This window comes from Eubalaena glacialis, chromosome 6, assembly GCF_028564815.1.
Source record: "Eubalaena glacialis isolate mEubGla1 chromosome 6, mEubGla1.1.hap2.+ XY, whole genome shotgun sequence".
NCBI classification, from domain to species: domain Eukaryota; kingdom Metazoa; phylum Chordata; class Mammalia; order Artiodactyla; family Balaenidae; genus Eubalaena; species Eubalaena glacialis.
In genome coordinates, this window is record NC_083721.1 from 76,375,724 (window position 1) to 76,394,726 (window position 19,003).

The 19,003-nt window shown below is 41.2% G+C and overlaps 1 protein-coding gene across 1 annotated transcript in view; it reads left to right on the plus strand.

The window, feature by feature from the left end:
• The window catches only part of ATP13A5 (ATPase 13A5), a 147,484-nt gene that overhangs the window by 106,194 nt on the left and 22,287 nt on the right, over positions 1–19,003 (plus strand). Inside the window, 8 exon segments of the mRNA XM_061192742.1 lie at positions 802–948; positions 1,749–1,909; positions 4,209–4,334; positions 5,454–5,533; positions 7,928–7,970; positions 9,830–9,936; positions 14,977–15,076; positions 17,092–17,164. Coding sequence (XP_061048725.1) covers positions 802–948; positions 1,749–1,909; positions 4,209–4,334; positions 5,454–5,533; positions 7,928–7,970; positions 9,830–9,936; positions 14,977–15,076; positions 17,092–17,164 — 837 coding nt within the window.

The window sequence follows — 19,003 nt, forward strand, 5'->3', positions numbered from 1 at the left end:
TTGGTTCACCCTGTAGAACCCCAGAGAGAACGAGACTCTGATATGTCATGTACTGTGGAAGGTGGAGATGAGACTGAGGACAGTGAACATGGGGGATGAACTGACAGCAGGCACAGAGGTTGGTTGCCTAGGTCTCCCTATCCTTCCCCTTCCTCTCCCTGCAATCTTAACTCCACTCTGGACAGAAAAAGGAAAAAAATGAGGGATCAAGAAAGAGCTCTTGGCCCCCAAATTTACTTTTTATAAAACACCTGAGATTTATTTCATTTTAGTGGAGAGGTCCCACTACCTAATGTAACCCAGTTAGACCCCAAGCCTCCCATTTCAAATTCTGAAAACTCTTCAAATCCTTGGCTGATGTCATGTATTTACTGGATGTTGCAGATGGAGGCTGAAATAAATGATTCCATATTCAACTATTACTATAGTATCCTGTATGCAGTATGTACTTAATAAATGTGTACTAAACTAAAATGCTTACAAGCTAAAAAAGTTTTAAAAATACATGACTAACAAAAAATTTTAAAAACCAAGAGAAGAGTTGGAAGATAAACACATTGTTTTAAAAAAATGGAGTTGAAAAACTGGAAGAAGCAGCTAAAAGATATAAAAGTAGTTACCTCTGAGAAGGAGAAGGGGTGGGGTGCTGTGAAGACAGGGGCTATTGGTTTTCATTACTATAAACTTTTGGGTTCTTTTTGATTTTTTAAACCTGTGCATGTATTACATTGATAAAACTTAGAAATTTCACAACGAAGAAATAAATCCAACTGTTGAGATTATATGGATACACTTTAATAGTGACTTTCTTCCAAAGCCAAAGAGAGAAGGTGGAGTCAGAGTTAACATTTCTGGGACTTCTCATAATGGAGAATCACTTGAAAAAGGAAACAAAACCAGTCTTGAAGGAACTGAGCGAGGCCCGCATCAGGACTGCGATGATTACCGGTATGGGTTTCAGGAAGCCTGTCAAATTACATGTATCCCAGGCATAAGCAAAAGACCATGTGAGCTGAGTGAGTTCATGTGACTGAGGTGGAGAGAACAAAACTTGGCTGTCAAGTTTGTTACCCTCTGCTCCAGTTACCTGGGAATATGTGTAGCTCTCCCGCCCAGCACGACCCTGAGCTTTGGAGGCAAGGACCGTAGCTCATTCTCTTTGTCTAATGCCCTCTGTTCCTACCCAGGATCTGTGCAGGGCTACTAGGCTCACAGCAAATGTTGAAAGAAGAGAATGGGATTCTCATCAAGAACCCCAGTGAGACATCTGTGTAAAAAGGGAGTGAGACCCTGCTGGACTGTCCTTCAGGGCGGTGGAGTAGGCATGGCCTGTGATGATCAAATCCAACATGGCCAGCCCTAAGTGCTTTTTTCCTTTACTTAATTGGAATCCAGATCCCAAGAATAGTTTTATGTTATCAGACAAGGCCCATATAACTTTCACCACTGACAGCTGTCAGTCTTCTGAGGATTAGTCATAAAGCACTTAAATATTTGTTTATTCACTTGTGCATGTTTTGGAAATATGCAACGTTCTGGGACATGATGCTGTTATGGGAGGGAAATGCAGACGTAGTGTTTGAGCCCCTGTGGCAGATAGGCCTGATAAATGGTTATGAAAAAAGCAGAAAGTGATAAATGCCCACAAGAGCACCAACAATGTGGTACAGTCACTGAGAGGAGGGAGAGCTCAGTTCTGGATGCTGAGAGGTTTCTACACAAAGCAAGCCACTTTCTTTGTCATCTAGGTGACAACCTTCAAACAGACATTACTGTTGCAAAGAATTCTGAAATGATTCCTCGAGGGAACCACGTGATCCTTGTTGAAGCCAACGAACCCGAAGAGTTTGTCCCTGCCTCCGTGACCTGGCAGCCGGTAGAGAACCAAGAGAGTGGGCCTGGAAAGAATGTGAGTGAATGTTACAAGGCTCCTGCATGGGCCGGGGCAGATGGAATACAGCCCTGACCCTGAGCAGCTCTCTCTTGGCATTAGAAGTCACCACAGTAATAATCCCTCCCATCTGCCCAGAGTTTTACTGTTTGAAAAGCTTTTAGCATTTCCGCTGGCACTTCTCAGTCTTGGCTTCACGTAGAAACTACTCAGAAGAGTTTTTAAGCTTCCAAAGCCAAGACTACGGATTCAATCAGAATCTCTGGGCTGGGAACTGACATCAGTCCTTCCCCCGGTGATTCCAATGTGCAGATGTGGCTGAGAACCACCGATTTACATCCATGGTTCCCACTTGATCCTCAGTGACCCTACACAGTTGAGAAAACTATTCATTTTACAAATGGGAAAACTGAGGCCTAGAGAGGTAAGCTTGCCCAAAACACACACCGGTGAGCTGCAGAGCAGGAAATCAAAATTCTGTCTGCTTGATCACCCCCTCCCCCCAACCCATGGGCATTTAGACTGCGCTGTACCGGTGACATGATGTGAACAGATATTGGGCTTCTCTAGGTAGCCAGCTTCCTGTGCACTTGCCCCAGGACAGCTCTTTCACGTGAAGAGAATGGGCTGCAGCCTGACATTTCCTTACTAAATGTAGCACCTCAGCCTTTGTGTGAATTCAAAGAGATGGTCCTCTAGGTGATAAATTACAAAAAAGCTCCCTTCCTCCAGGCTGACCAGCCCTTCAGATTGTTCAGTGTCGAGTAGACCTTTGTGCAGCATACAGGCTGCACAGCTGTACAGGGTGGCCGTACCCCTACCCTGTGAAGAGGTGTGTTAACCTGGCTCAAATCCATTGTACGGACTGTGAAAGACGACAGCTCTGTCTCTGCTTTCAGCGGATTTCTGGTGCTGATTTCCTTGCGAGCCCACTTGCCTCAGCATCCATGCATGTTGCCTCAACGGCACTGAGTGATGAAACTCGGATCCTCACTAATTTTTTTTCAAAGTGCTTAACATTATGTATTCAAGAAAAATTAGTTTGCTTGTACCTATATACATTTTTAACAGAGATGGTATACTTTAAAAAACTTATTTTATTGAAGAATAGCTGATTTACAATGCTGTGCTAGTTTCTGCTGTACAGCAAAGTGATTCAGTTATACATCTATATATTCTTTTTCATAGTCTTTTCCATTATGGTTTATTACAGGATACTGAATATAGATCCTCACTACTTTTTAATAAAGAGTCCACTTATGAGCTTAATGCCTCTCCTGAAGGTTTGTCATTGCAGGGAGAAGTCGCATCATAGCCTCAGGCTTTCCTGCTCCTCTCTGGCTCCCTCCCACCCCATTTTCTCTCCCCGATTTCCAAGAAAAGCACAGGGAATCCAGTCCCTGCCTCAAGTGAACACTTTACAGCAAGTCTTTGGTTGGCGGTTTTACAATGGAGGTTGGAAGGGGAGGGGTGTATCTCCTTGCCTCCCAGTCTAGTACATCAAAATGTTTTTTCTTCCAAATACAATGCTTCCCCCAGTGAATTCCTCTAATGAAGAAAAGGTTCTCATCTTTTATACTATCTGAATTTAGAGTCTGACACAAATGTAAGACCCTCTGAAAAATGTTGCATCAACAGCCATTACCAGCTATTGACATGATGAATGCATACACGGTCATCAGATGCTTTCTCTTGGAGCTGAGCCAGCTGGGGCTAGAACCCAGTGATAGGGCTATACTGACAGGTGAAAGACAGGACAGAGAGGGTTTCAGAAAAGGAGTAGCGCTGGTGCAGGGGTCACAGGATGTGGAAGAGGATCTGGGCACCGTGAGGGAAGAGGTTACCTGTGGGGTGGGGAGAGGTCAGGTTAGGCTCTGAAGAAAGAGTCTACCTATTGTACAGGGAAGAAATTGGGGCATGATTTTTGAATGAATGAATGGTAAGAGATCTTAGGAAACAAAAGGTTGCATGAGGAGGAGAAGGAAGACAAGGGAAGAATGTTTCCTCTTCTTCCTTGGAATCACTCATTGGTACCTTGGAATGATTTCCTCAGTAGACTGACATCACACGTATTATCTCCCAGAATAGGATACAGAGCATCATGTTGCCAAAGTATTCTCTGCTCATATAATTTGGCGGGGGGAGCATTTTGAGTATCTTCTTCATATGAGTCTAAGTTCTATGGGTAAATTCCATATTGTGTATTTGCTGGTCCTCACCCTGTTGTGTAACATGAATACACTTCCTTCCATAAAATGTAGGAAAGCAACCACATTCCTTAAGAGCCAATGTAGAAATAATGCCCTTTTGAGTTTAGGAAACCTACATTAACATTGGAAACAGTTCAGTGCCTGATGGAGAAAGAGGGAGCTGTTACCATTTCGCAGTGAGTGGGAAATCATACCAAGTGATATTTCAGCATTTCAACAGCTTGCTTCCAAAAGTAAGTGCTGGAGAAATGATGTGTTTTGTTTTACTCCTCAAATTACTGAGATTAAAAAGGGTAAGAGAACAGTGAAGGGGATGATCAGCGAGGTTATCTCAGAGTTGGGAAATAAACACCCCCAAACAGGCACTGCTCCTTCAGGAGTTTCCCGCCCCCCAAGTCTCCTGATCCTGCACATGCGCACGGCCTCCTGTTCAGCGTTTGAGGCTGGTGCTGCCCCTCGCCCCGCCCCTGGGGCCAGTCCAGCCCCTGCCTCCTTCCTCCCTCCCTCCCCAGCAGAGAGAACCTCCAGCTAGTTCCAAAGATGCTGCCTGTTTTTTGTGTCTGTTTCTCTCTGAAAGCCACCAACTCATGTCAGGCTGAACTCTATTCCCCTTCTTGCCTGGATTCTTAAATTACAGCAGAAGGAAACAAAGACTTCATGGTTTATTCTCAAAATCATTTGTTATCTTGTCGCTGTGTGTGTATTTTCAAATAGTGCCATGCAGGGTTGTGCTGTCAGTGGGAAGGAGATAAGTGGAGAACGAGCCCAGGGCAGCAACCATCTGTTAGCACTGTCTTGAAAGTCCTGTCGCCTTACCAGTCAAGGACCGTAGAATCTAGACCCCCCAAGGCTTCTAGAAAGCTTTTAGTGCAGTTCCTCATTGGAGAGACGGGAAAGCTGAGACTCAGAGAGGTTGTCTCTTGCCTAAGGTTTGCACAATTTGGGGCAGAGCTAGGAATAGAACCTTGATTCTCAACTCCTGATCTATTGCTCTTTCCTCTGCTTAGTCGTCAGTTACCGAGACAGTGTTTATTAAAAAGAACTGTATTTCCTTAAGCGTTTTAATCTTATATGCTCTTCTGCTTTTTAGTTACTTTTTATTCATTAGAGCTTACCCCATCTTGGAAAAATGGCCTGGAACAAAGTAATAGACTTGTGATGGAAAACTGAAAGTGAAAGTTAAATATTAAAGTGTTAAATCCTCTTTTTTCCCTTTCCTGACATTTGGTCTAATGTCACACCACCCAATGCTATATTAAAACGGTGGCCAGGAGTAATTTTTCAAGACTGTTATTTTATTTAAAAAATGTTCATCTCTCTAATCTTATTGCAATCGTTGTTTTTCTCTTCAGATTCTGGTGAATGGAACCATTTTTGCAAGAATGTCCCCTGGGCAGAAATCTAGCCTCGTTGAAAAATTTCAGAAATTAAAGTAGCTGTTATTGCATGAAAAGAGAGTGTATTTGTTATTTATTGCTGTGTAACAAATTACCCCAAAACGTAGTGGCTTAGAATAACACCATTTATTATTTTTTTTACATTGCTGTGGGTCAGGAATCCAGGTGTGCTTAGCTGAGTCTTCTGGTTCTAGGTCTCTCACAGGTGTAATGAGGTGTTGGCCAGGACTGCAGTCATCTTGGGGGGGAAGGATCTGCCACCAGCCTCACTCATGTGTTGTTGGCAGGATTCAGTTTCTTGTGGGTGGTTGGGCTAAAGAGTCTGTTTTTTACTGGCTGTTGGGCAGAAGCCATCCTTGTTTCCTTGCCAGGTGGGTCATTTCATAAGGAAGCTCACAGTGTGTCAGCTAGCTTCCATGAGAGTGAGCAAGCAAGAAGAGTCAGAGGGAGAGAGAAAGAGAGGGAGAGAGAGAAGTATGACCATTTTTTATACCTTCATCTTAGAAGTAACCTCTTATCCCATCACTTTATTCCTTTCATTAGAAGGAAGTTGCTACGTCCAGTCCACACTCAAGGGAGGGCATTAGACGTCATGAATACCAGGAGGTGGGCCATTTTAGAAGCTGTCTACCCTGGAGAGCATTCCTTCTGTGGCCCATAGGGCATATCTTAGAGGAAGATCCCCTGCTTGGATATAGAGTATAGAAACAACAGGGGTTTGTACAGCTCAGAGTGGGAAAAAATGGGGAAGTGTGTGAGTTATCACCTGGAATTATTTGAGGTTGGTCCATCAGAAGCTGTGTGAATAATTTCAGGTCCTCCAGGAAGGAGATGAAATGGCATTTTCATTGTTTTGGGTATAGAGGCCAAAGTCAGAAAAAGAAAAATTCCTTTCTTATCTCCTTCCAAAATACAGATGACCAAGTCACATCAGAGTGAAACAGTTCTTCTTGAGACCAGACCTATGCATTACTTGCTGGGACTGTTACAATTTCTGAACTGCAGATTTCTGGAAAGTGAAAAGGAATGGAGAGTAGTGAAACTTAGATAATTGCTGATAAGTAGTAAGTAAAATCAAGAGACTGCCTTTGACTATTATTTTTTGTTACCCAAGCATTCTTAGGGAAGTTTCCAAAACTGCTTATTAACTCCCATAATGCCTCGAGGCTGGGTTAGTAACCAGTGTCTAAAATGACTATTTTACTTACATGGTCATTATATGATATTGGCTGAAGAAAGTAATTTTACCCTTCTCAAATACCTGAGAAATGTTGCCAACTTAAATGCTTACTTTTGAAAAGCTGTATTCCCCTAAAGAAAAATCAATTCAGGAGGATATATGCTGTCTCACAATAAGTTATCCTCTCAATTTCCAGATCTTGACCTTCATTGAGAATTTATTCTTTATTCAGACAACACTAGAAGATGTAAGATTACTCGTGTGATATAAAGACTAAATATGTACTTTATGCCTGAAGAAAGGAAGCCATTTTCAGCAAATGTGTATAGTCTTGATATGTACATGAACACAAACAAATGTTTATAGGGTGATTTTCATATATACTAGCCAAATAGTAGGTTAAACCATATGAATCTGTTTACATGTGACCATTTTTGGCCAATAAAGATGGCCGTTTCTTATGTGTCAACTAATAATAAGGAAATTCTCTGAGAACTTCATTTTTCCCTGTATTGTGTTATTTCATGTGTTTTTGGCAAGTTACCACTGAGCCTTTAATAGTATTGCCATTAATCAATACCTCCGATGTATTATTTACTTATAATAGAAGACAGAGTGTGTCTTGCATCAGAAACTCCTTTTCTTTAGTAACAGCTTTAAAATTGACTCTTCCCTTTATACTGTTGTGTTTGTACACCAAACTGGTATAGGTGGGGGGGCATGTTATCTCATTTTCACTCCAAGATGCATCAAGAATATGTGTATATATCTCTAGTTATATCTGTTAAACCATTTCCCAAATGTTTCTCTCCCTAGTGTCTACATGTTAAACTTTCAGCGGCAGTCAGCAACCAAAACACAGATGGACTAGGTTGTGATCTGTGCATTAGGGTGTGGAAAGTGCTGTGATTATGACAGCACACACTTCAGCTTGGTCTTGGTGGATATAATCCAACAGGACTTCTTTTGAAGTATGTGATCATCTTTGTGGACATCCTTGGCAGTATCACCATCATTTCCGTGTGATTGATTGATTGAAACAATTTAAATATACAAGGGCATTATCCCTCTGGGAATAGTTATCTCCAAGTCTTTTTCTTTCAGCCTGATTCCACATGTGTTCAGGAGACACACACACACACACATACACACACATCGCGTGTGAGTTAGTTATGATGGAAATTACTCAAGTGAGGCATTAAGCTTAATTAAAATTAAGCATTAATTTTTCTTATCCTTTCCCCTGCAGTTATTATGTAGGCATGTGTGGAGATGGAGCTAATGACTGTGGTGTGAGTAGAAATTACTTCTTCTAATGCAGGGGGTTCACTGATATCCCTTTTAAGGACCCCACGTCTCCTGGGGTCTGACTCTTCACCCTTCTGCCAACAATCACATCACTTAATCATTCTGATGTTTATATTCACTTCTACCGGGGTGTGGGTTGGACGTGGTTTAAAGTGAGATGAGTCACTTCAGCTGTTTTCTAGCAACTCCTAGAATAATAAAGACAAGGAAAGGCTACATAGGCTCCCATATTTCAGACCCAAAAGGGACTTTTCAAGACTAGCTGGTTTAAATCTCTCCTGTTATAAATAAGGAAATGAGACTCAGGGAGGTGAATTCTTTTTTTTTTTTTCCTGAAGTCACGCAGCTGGTAAAGGCTTAATGAAGGAAGAATTTGAAACTGATGGTAAAGCTTTGAATTATGTGTAAATTGTGTTTATCCCTGCCAGATTTCTACACCAGGGTTACTTTTTACAAGTTGGCTATACCCCAAAATTCTTACACTCAGCAAAATCATAGACCAAATTATTTGGTCATTACATACAATAGCAAACCTAAATTACAAGATTCTCAGCAGATTACTTCTCTAACACAATAGAAGGCAGTGCATATTTTATAATCTGAGTTTCGAAGATATGGTTGAAACAGTAGCTTACCTTGAAGATTGATGTACATAAGAAAATATTTTAGGAGCTAATTTGTGGAACAAGAAGTAAAGAGAATTGCTTCGTATTTCCAAAGTCTATTACATACTTAAGGTCTAGGTATTTGTTTTACTTCCTTTTTAAATATTTTCTTCAAAGTTCTGTGAAAAACTATGTTCATAATTAGAGATCTGTTATGAATTTTTCTGCCTCATACTTCATGAGAAGAAGCTAGTTGTTAGTCTCCTCTTCCAAATCTAGAGTGAGTACCCATTCTCATTAATTATGTGGAATTTAGAACAAAACAAATAAACTGGATGTTATAAAGGACATAATCTCTTCCTCCGAAGAGTTCATTATCTGATGGGGGAAAAAAATCATGCATAAAACTAACCCTAACATAAAGTAGATGGTCCTAAATTACATCACAGAGATATAAAATATTAAGGGAGAAAGGAGGAAGAAGGAAATATTCTAATATTAATTGAACATGAATTTAGTGTACACTGGCCATAGTAACCAGGTACTTTGCACTTTCTACAGAGCTACAGAAATACGAAATCTCATTTTATGTTCATACAATTCTCATAGGATTAGGGGCTCATTGGCCTGCTCCTTGGCCACTCTCTGCTCTGGGCATTCTCTGGACAGTTTCCAGTCTTGATGAGAAATGAATTAGCCCTTATATCAGTGAGACAACGTATATTCTGGAACGATTCTCTGATGTGTGCATCTGGTCCTTTCCTCCAGTGAAGATGCTGTATGCCCCAAACTTCATCCCAGCAGTTAGCTGGTTGGCTGGATCAGGCAGCCGGCAGCCTAGGAAAAGGTGGGAATTAGTTTTTCCTATAGTTCATGAAGGTGGCCTGTTAAGTGTAAGAACTGTGATAGTAAAGGCCCTCACAAAGTTCCATCCAAATTCTGTCATCATTTTAATAGACTTCTCGAATGAGTCCTTCCACTTTCTTATCATGTCTACACCCCCTCAACCAATACACACACGCACACACACACTCTTCTACCACTGGGTCATTGTTTACTTGGTGCCTCTTTAATTGGTGACTGCGTGTATCCAGGTGGAGGAGCACCATAAACAGAGACCCAGGGGTGGAAGAGTGCAATATTATCAACTCTATAATGTGAAGAATAGCCTCGCGATGTTTGAAGAGTTAGAGCTTGGCCTGAGGAGTCGTGGGGGTAACATGGCTTTATCATTCCAGGCTTTGAAAATGGCTCATGCAGGCATTTTGCTGTCAGAACAGGAGGCATCTGTGGCCTCCCCTTTCACCTTGGAAACAGCCAACATCGAGTGTGTGTCTCATCTCATCAAATAAGCCACCTCTCCCCCTTCCATCCCCTGACCGACAGGCTCACTGTCTGGCTTTGGACAGAATTCAACTATAATTGAAAGTGATAAATGTCACGGCAGAGGCTTGGGTAAAGTGCTACTGAGTATCAGTTAAGGGGGCCATGAGTGCTGCTTGAGAATGCTGGTAAAAGCAACAAAAAAGTGACTTATGCTGAGCTTTAAAGGATACATGGCTGTGTCATGTGGACAGTTGAAAACTAGAGTTGATATTTTAAAACCGATTGTATATCTTACTTCTCTCCTTTATTTTGTATGTTGGATGATTACTGGAACCTTTATCTCAGGAGTTGGAGATGCGGGGGAAGCAGAAAAGGAACCCTCCACCAGAAAGCTTCCCCCAATAGTGTTATGTCTCCAAAATACAAATTAGTGAATATCCAAAGTGATTGCACCAGAGACTTTTACAATGGATTGGCAATTGGATTAGGGAAGGGGAAGGAATTAAAAACTGTTTATTTTCCCAGTATAGCTCCCTTACATCCACTGCACTCTTATTTCTGATCTTGTCTCTACTTATATTTTTTTTTGGTCTAATTATTATCAATTAAATAAAGGTTTTATTGGCTAAATAACTAACAGACAACCATAAACCCTATGATGTGAACCAGGCCATTAGCTATATGTAGAGATTCATGAATTATTATTCTTAACTAGTGTTTTGATTGCAACATTAGGCACTCAGTATTTGCGTGTACATTTGCTCTAAATTAACGTTAAAACACTTAAATAATGACATTTTTAGGGATCTCTGCTATGGCTCAAACTCCAGGCTGACAATGGAGAAAGATGATGTAACATCCAAGTAGCACATAAAGATATAAAACAATAGAAGGCCCAGTTTCTATGAAAACTCCAAGTACTGGGCCTTGAGACTTCCCTGGCGGTCCAGTGGTTAAGACTCCGTGCTTCCACTGCAGAGGGACACGGGTTCGACCCCTGGTTGGGGAACTAAGATTCCGCATGCCACATGGCACAGCCAAAAAAAAAAAAAAAGAAATCTACTCATATTTTAAATACAGTTGAGAATAAAACCAGTGTTTTTTCATTTAACATACCTTTTTAAAATTTATTTATTTATTTATTTTTATTTATGGCTGTGTTGGGTCTTCGTTTCTGTGCGAGGGCTTTCTCTAGTTGCGGCGAGCGAGGGCCATTCTTCATCGCGGTGCGCGGGCCTCTCACTATCGCGGCCTCTCTTGTTGCGGAGCACAGGCTCCAGCCGCGCAGGCTCAGTAGCTGTGGCTCACGGGCCTAGTTGCTCCGCGGCATGTGGGATCTTCCCAGACCAGGGCTCGAACCCGTGTCCCCTGCATTGGCAGGCAGATTCTCAACCACTGCGCCACCAGGGAAGCCCTTAATATACCTTTTTTTATTGAAGTATAGTTGATTTGCAATGTTGTGTTAATTTCTGCTGTACAGGAAAGTGACTCAGTTATACATACAATTACCTTTTTTTAAATATTCTTTTCCATTATGGTTTATCACAGGATACTGAATATAGTTCCCTGTGCTATACAGTAGGATCTTCTTGTTTATCCATCCTGTATATAATAGTTTGCATCTGCTAATCACAAACTCCCACTCCATCCCTCCCCCCCCCCCCCTTGGCAACCACAAGTCTGTTATCTATGTCTGTGAATCTGCTTCTGTTTCATAGATAAGTTCATTTGTGTTGTATTTTAGATTCCACATACAAGTGATATCATATGGTATTTTTCTTTCTGACTTACATCAGGTTTTATACTTTGTGCATAAATTTTTTCCTTCTGATTTTTCCTGTAATACTGTGGGGTAACTTCAGGCCATCGTCACGGCCAATGGTCTGGAGCACATCACAGAATCTTGAGGTTTATACAAAAAAAGACAACCATGAAGTTCTCAGCATGTCCATTGGTGCATCTGAATGTGCAGCGGCCATTGGGAATTACCTAAATGTGCTAGCCTCTGTGTGGCTGCAAAGCAGCAAGACAGCTTGACCCCTCTCCCTGAGTACTGGGTGCCTGTACCTGTGTCCTTCATGCCCTCAAACAGCATCACCTCCCCTACCTTCAAAGCAGCTTCCCTTGCTAACTCCCATGTTTTCTGCTTCTGAGGACCATTTGGTCCTTAGAGTCCATCTTTGAGGCTCAGAACATCAGAGTGCTTTTAACTCTTTCCTCTTTCTCATCCCTGGCAAGCCAGGCATTATGTTTTAGTGGTGTGTCTTTTGGAGAGTCTCTCCAAGCCTTACCCTTACTATCTTTGTTGCCTGAACCTGGTTTGTGTCATGGTGATTACAAATCCGGAGTGCTCGGGACACTTGCCAGACTTCATGCTTCCCATCATCAACACAACCCATGCAGGTCTTTTAAAATATTGTGCTTGAAAATGTGGTGGATTAAGAATGAGACAGAGCCTTGAGCTGGAGGACTCACATTCCAGTAAAGGGTATAGATATATGCAGATGTAATCGCATAACACAGAATCTTCTGCCTGACAAGTAAGAGATGCTCAATAAATTAGCTTTAAATAAATGAACGTCCCAATAATACAGTCATTGTTCCAGTAGTTCAGGATGATAACTCAAGCCAAAAGGGAAGGTTTCAAAGGAAGGTTGCAATTTGAGGGATGGATAGGATGTATGGAAACGTGAAGGAGGTGGGAGGGAATTCCAGGTGGGGGAACGGAGAGCCATGTTCAGAAATGGGGTTTTCATTGGAGAGTGCAGGGGCCTGATAGCCAAACTGGACTGGAAGACTTCTCCGATGGGACCTGTGGAGGGGAAGCTGGAGTGCCAGGTATGGAGGCCTCGCATAGGGGGTTCAAACTCCAGGACGGTTGCACCAAGTGCCTACTTGATTCATCCAAAAGACAGTGGCACTTGAACTTTGGATGCCCTTTCTCATGCCCAATGCATTTCTGGAGGCAATATACTGTTTTAAAATACAAGTCAGGATGTAAAATTTCTCTAGTGGCAGATGGCTTAGTAAGACTTCAGGATTAGGCTGATTTTACCCTTGATGCATGCCTAGTCCTGAGAAAACATCCTCTAGACGAGCAATGAGGTACAGTTTTAGGTACATGGGTCCAGATCCACAGGTTTCCATTTTTATTCTTTGAAACATGATTGACTTGTTATAGTTCAAGTCCTTTAGGGCAAGGACTATGCCTCATTCATTTCTCTGTTGCTGTGCCTACCACGGTATCTCAGAGCATTTGTTGAACGTTTGTGGAATGCATTAAGTAAACGAGTGAGCCGCTTAAAATTCACAACCATTAGGAATAGCAGTCATTTTGGAGGCCCGTGCCAGGTGTGGAGGCCTCGCACAGGGGGGGTTCAAACATTATGACTTACCATTCTAGATTTTTGCACTTTTTTGTTTTTTTAAATCCGGGTGTCAGTTTTCCTGGAAATGTACAACTGCAGGAAAAAAGGATGAAATCACAAATTGCACGTCAGAAAACGATCCAGGCTTCACATGCTTGCCATTCTCAGCTGGTCTTCTGCTCCACCCTCTGTGCTGAAAACAAAAAGGCAGTACCTCGCAGCCTGGTAGAAAACATCCACCCAAAGCATCCTGGCTCATCTCCCGCCAGAACCTTCTCACCTTGTCCAAGACAATGTGGTTGTTAGTTCGGCTCTTTGGGTTTTATTTCTCATGTCCCTGACCTGTTGACAAAGTTTGAGCAGCGGTGTCCATGTCACTGGAGACTGGAAACCAAGAGGATGTGGGCTGCCTCCCATGTGGATTCGCTTCTGCCTTGCTTGACAAGAGGAGGCTGCAGGAGGGCTTGTTTGCCAAGTTCCCCACTCCTCTTACTTTGGCCTGTCATAATCCACCACCAACCAGACCCAGTTAAAGGAATAACAGTTCAAACAGAATTTTTTAAAGAGGGTAATATTTACTTTTTTATTCTTATTTATTATTATTATTTTTTGGCTGCGTTGGGTCTTCGTTGTTGCATGTGGGCTTTCTCTAGTTGCAACGAGCGGGGGCTACTCTTTGTTGAGGTGCGTAGGCTTCTCATTGCAGTGCCTTCTCTTGTTGTGGAGCACAGGCTTCAGGCTCCCAGGCTTCAGTAGTTGTGGCACATGGGCTCAGTAGTTGTGGCGCACGGGCTTAGTTGCTCTGCGCAATGTGAGATCTTCCTGGACCAGGGATTGAACCGTGTTCCCTGCATTGGTAGGCGGATTCTTAACCACTGCGCCACCAGGGGAATCTGGTAATATTTGCTTTTTTCTTTTTTATTGAAGTATAGTTGACATACAATATTATATTAGTTTCAGATGTACAACATAGTGATTTGACATTTATGTACATTATGAATTGATCACCATGATAAGTCTAGTAACCATCTGTCACCATACAAAGTTATTATAATATTATTGACTAGGGACTATTTACTTGCTAAGCTGCAATTTTTACCGTTGTCTTTATCTCTTTGGGTTCCCATACCAGCTCACATTATTACCCTGTGTTCTTCTTGGTGTATTGAAGCCAACAAACCCATTTCATCTCAAATATTGGTGCCACATCTACTCTCCCTATAATGTGAGAGCACCTGGCCCTTAGCTTTATGTCTCTAAGGGACTTTAAAACACACACGGGGAGCAAGTGTTGCTAGGATGGAATGAATCACAGGCGAGTCAGTACTTGACATTTTGCACCTTGTCACAATGTATTGTGTTTATAATGTACATGTTAATCTTCTTAATTCATTGCAAGCTTGTTGAAAATAAGGACTGTGCCTGATTCATTTATATCCTCCGTGACTCTGAGCATAATGCTGGCACCTTATAAGCCTTAAATAAACGTGAACTTATGAATCAGTGGGTGAGGTAATGATTGAAGGAAAGAATGAGTGAGTGAATGAGTGGTTAAATGAATAATTGAGAGGATGAATCAGTGATTAAGTGAATGTATATCAGCAGGCTATTAAAATGAGCTCCTTTTAAAATATAAAAGAGACTGGGAGATGTGTGTCATATATAACCAGTTATTTTTATGTTTTCTTAAACAGAGAAGGCCTAGCTGCTCTCGTCTCATCCTTCGGGGTATTTAAATACTTGACCATGTATGGCATAATCCAGTTTATGGGTACATCACTGCTCTACTGGGTATGAACCAAAATAATTTCTTCCCAGTTCTAATTGCATTTATATCCCTTGTTTATTTGGGGAAGGTGGTGCAGCTCTTACACAGGATTTAATGTTTTATAAATAAATGACATTTCTCAGAATAGCTGTCTACAAACTTGAGAACTTGATATAGCTGTGCATGAAACACAGAGCTAGAAATAAGTAGATGTGGCTCAGTTTCTAGGAGTGTTGTTTTTCTCTAGATAACCTGAGACACTTGACCTCCTCCAGCCTCTATTTCTTCACTTAGAGTATGGAGAGAGCTTCAGGGGAGCCTAAATATAACTCAGCAGGAAATGCATCAGTCTCCAACTATGGAATATTTTTGGCAGACTAAGAAGAGATCAAAAGAATGAGAAGTTGTTGAATTTGACTTTGAAGGACTCAAAAACTGGAAAAATTCCCACACCAGAGCTTTAGTTCTGAACTTGCCCAGAACTTACACATGTCATTAGTAAAGGATTAACAATTCTGTAAAAATGTTTTGAAAAGACTTTTGAAATGAAATGATAAAAATAACCATCTAAGAATTAATTAGCTATATGGAAGAAATATGTATAGGTTGAAAGTAATCTGCATCGGTTCAGTCGTAACTAACTCTACAGTAAAATGATCCACCAAGCTCAGGGAACACTGTGAGGAGGGAATTATTTTACTGCTTTCTTGAGACATTTGAGTGGTGAAAGCAGGGACCACAGGACTCCAGCCTCAGTGGGCTATTGATTGCAAGAAGCATACACAGAGGCCAAGGGCCAACCAGGTGGGTAGAAACAAGAAATGGATTGGGAGTCAGGAAACCTGGATTCAAGTTCTGCCTCTATCACTAAGAACAAATTAGATCTTGCCCTTGGCCGAGCCTTTATCTGCCTCCGGGAAGTCAGGCTGACTGATTTCCAAAGCCCTCGATAGTTCTCTGAAAACTGCTCCCAGAATAAAAAGTAAAGCTGTCTTTGAAAAACCCTGTTCCATCTCACCCTGCTTATATATAATTTTACCATTCTGAGGGCAAAAGAATATGAGAAAGAAATGTAAAAAGACAGAGAAAGAATTGGAGGATGATAGGGACACTGAGAAACTATTTGCATTCTCTGAAAATTATGAAAGCAGAATTTCAGTTCCAAAGTCTCCATGGATAGAGTTGGAACCAGTCTACTCTGAAGCCATTCACTCTGATGGTCTAGACCCAAGTAAGAGTGTCCTCCAAGGACCTTCACCTGGAAACATCTTGGCCTTGAGTTCACTCTCCAAAGGGCCAGAAATATTTTCATCTGCATCAATGTGGTCTGTAATATGCATAGAACCAGATTATGATTTAGTGCTCAGTCAATAGCTATGAAGCAGAGAAAGAGACTTGGCAGCAAAAGGTATTGCAAGGCAAGTTCCTGGAGAGTATCAAGCTGACTTTCATGTTTAAATACTTCAGTTCCATAAATGTGAACTGAAAAGGAGTTCTATGTCTACACAAACCTTGGAAAGGCAGGTGGTATACCAGAATGAAGTCTGCAATGGGCTTACTTGGGGTGGGGAACTTGTTCAGTTTGTGAAAGTAAATGGACTCCAAGAGAACGATGTTGTGAACTCAATCCATGGATGAGGATGGAGAGAAAAACGTGTTGAATGATTTGAGGCCTTGACTTCAAATTTTAAGTATGAAGTTCCCAGAAGAACTTTCAGGCTTTAATATCTTATGTTGAGAGTCCAACTATCCAGGCTGAGTCTACAGCTGCCAGAATTACTATGGCCAATAAGGAGGGTGTTTCCCAACTGACTGACTTTCATTGCTAATATGGAATTAAGTTGAACACTGGGAAAATAGTGATTTGGTTTTATTCTATCCAATGAGATGCTAAAGATGTTAGGTAAGTTCCTTTCTTCCTAAAGTGGGGAGAAAAGTAACAGCTGCTTCCTGACTACTTTCAAGAAGAGTGTTGGGAATGATAAAGACGATATGATGGCAGAAGCCTCACTTATGTTTACTTTTCTTTCCTTTTCAGCAACGACAGCTCTTCGGGATTTACCAGTATCTCATGCCAGGTGTTGCTACTACCTTGATGGTCTGTTTAACAAGTAAGCTCTTTAGCAAAGTAAACCATATTAGTTGTATTTATCTATGAAATTCTAGAACTATTCATACAAATAAGAGGTTCTGACAATGACACATCTTAACTACCAAGACCTCATTACGTGTGAAGTTTCTGAAAGTGGTGTTGGCAGTAAGTTGAGGCTTGAAGTCCTCAGACTTGGTGTTAATATGTCCTGATAGAAAATAGGTCTTAGCCTCACAAAATTGTCAACACATTCTCAGTTCTTTGTAGGTTTGTGTCTTGTACAAAGAAAAATGTGCAAGAAATCCGGGAAGGGAAATCTTTGAAACCCAAAGGTCATTTTCCATTATTCAGCTATGCTTCACATTGACGTGAAACCAGACTTTTGCTAGGTCTTTGACGTTTGAGAACAAATGCTAGCGCTTTATTGTAGTGGAATTCTCTCAAAAGCAAGGTGTGGCTCACAGCAGCTATTGCTTATTTCCTTCCTTTGAGATGACACTGATAAAGTATTTCCTACCAGGGAACTTAGAGCTTGATACTAACTCTTAGTAAGTGAGAAAGGTGACTGCCTCAACAGAGAGCAAAGAAAAAGAATGATATACTCATCTCCTTTTCCTTGTTCAACAAAGGAAGTGTTATGAAAAATAACAGATAAAACATGCAGCAATGCAGGATATTAACAACCTTGAGAATTTCATGTAGCATCTTAAAAACATGAAAGTGATATTGAGGTCGTATATTATATTAACCCAATGACAAAATTTACCAGTGTCAGGGATGTAAGGAATATCAATTTTGATTCTTAGGGTTGAAATATCTATTTATAGCCCTCTAAAATATTTTCTATGTGTTATTAATATTCACGTGACTGGATCATTTTGAATCCTTGATATTGCTTCTAGAATGTTCTCTATTTTTTAAAGCAATTTGCATGATTTACTTGTGAAGATGGACAATGATGTTAAAAACACAAAAAGAATACCAGGATGTTCCAAGAGCTAAGCTAGCAGGCGGTAGCTTGAAAGTGAAGGCCATGGCCATCCTCTACCACTCCCTATCTCTGCGACCTTTAGGAAATTATTTACTAAATAAATAACTGACTCATATGAAAGGTCTTTATAAGGTTGTGAGGATCAGATAACATACCGAATGTAAAGTGTATAGTACAGTGCATCACACCCTGTAAGCACTCATTACAAGATGAATGATATTGTGCTACACCCATCCTTTTTGTCTTTTTTTTGAGATGACTGACTAATTTGGTGAGCCCTTGAAAAGACTTAGGCTGTGTACAAGTAGACTGATTAGAAGTTCAAAAACATGGGTGGTAGCCTTGCCACAGAATTGCCAGATGACCTTGAGCAAGTTGTTTTGAGCTTTTGCACACTTAATTCCATGATACTGGTTATGAATTTGACTTCCAAGGTGATGGGTATACTTTATGCTTTCCCATGGCAATAGCCTGCTGACTCTCATGCCAGTTGGTCATCCTGTGAAACTTACCCTCTCATCTCAGAGCGAGTTTGGTGGGAGAGTTGGGATGACTCAGGGCAGGACCACTGTTACTAGTGGGAGAGAAAAGTCTCAGAAGGGTGATAGATCAGAAGCATAGTGTTCTATTTGAATGACAGCACTTTATCAATTATTATTCAACAAATGTGTAGCTGGCTAAGTAAATGGTGAAGATGAAAAAAAGAGGGTGGAAACTGCTATTTTTGTTTGTTTTTACCACCTGCCTTCAAACACTATTGCTTTCCCATCCCTGCAAGTTCAGTCATCCTACAGGCAGACATTTCCTGGTCAATTCTAGGTATTCAAATGACATCATCTTTAGATATAAAAAGTCCAGGTATTATAA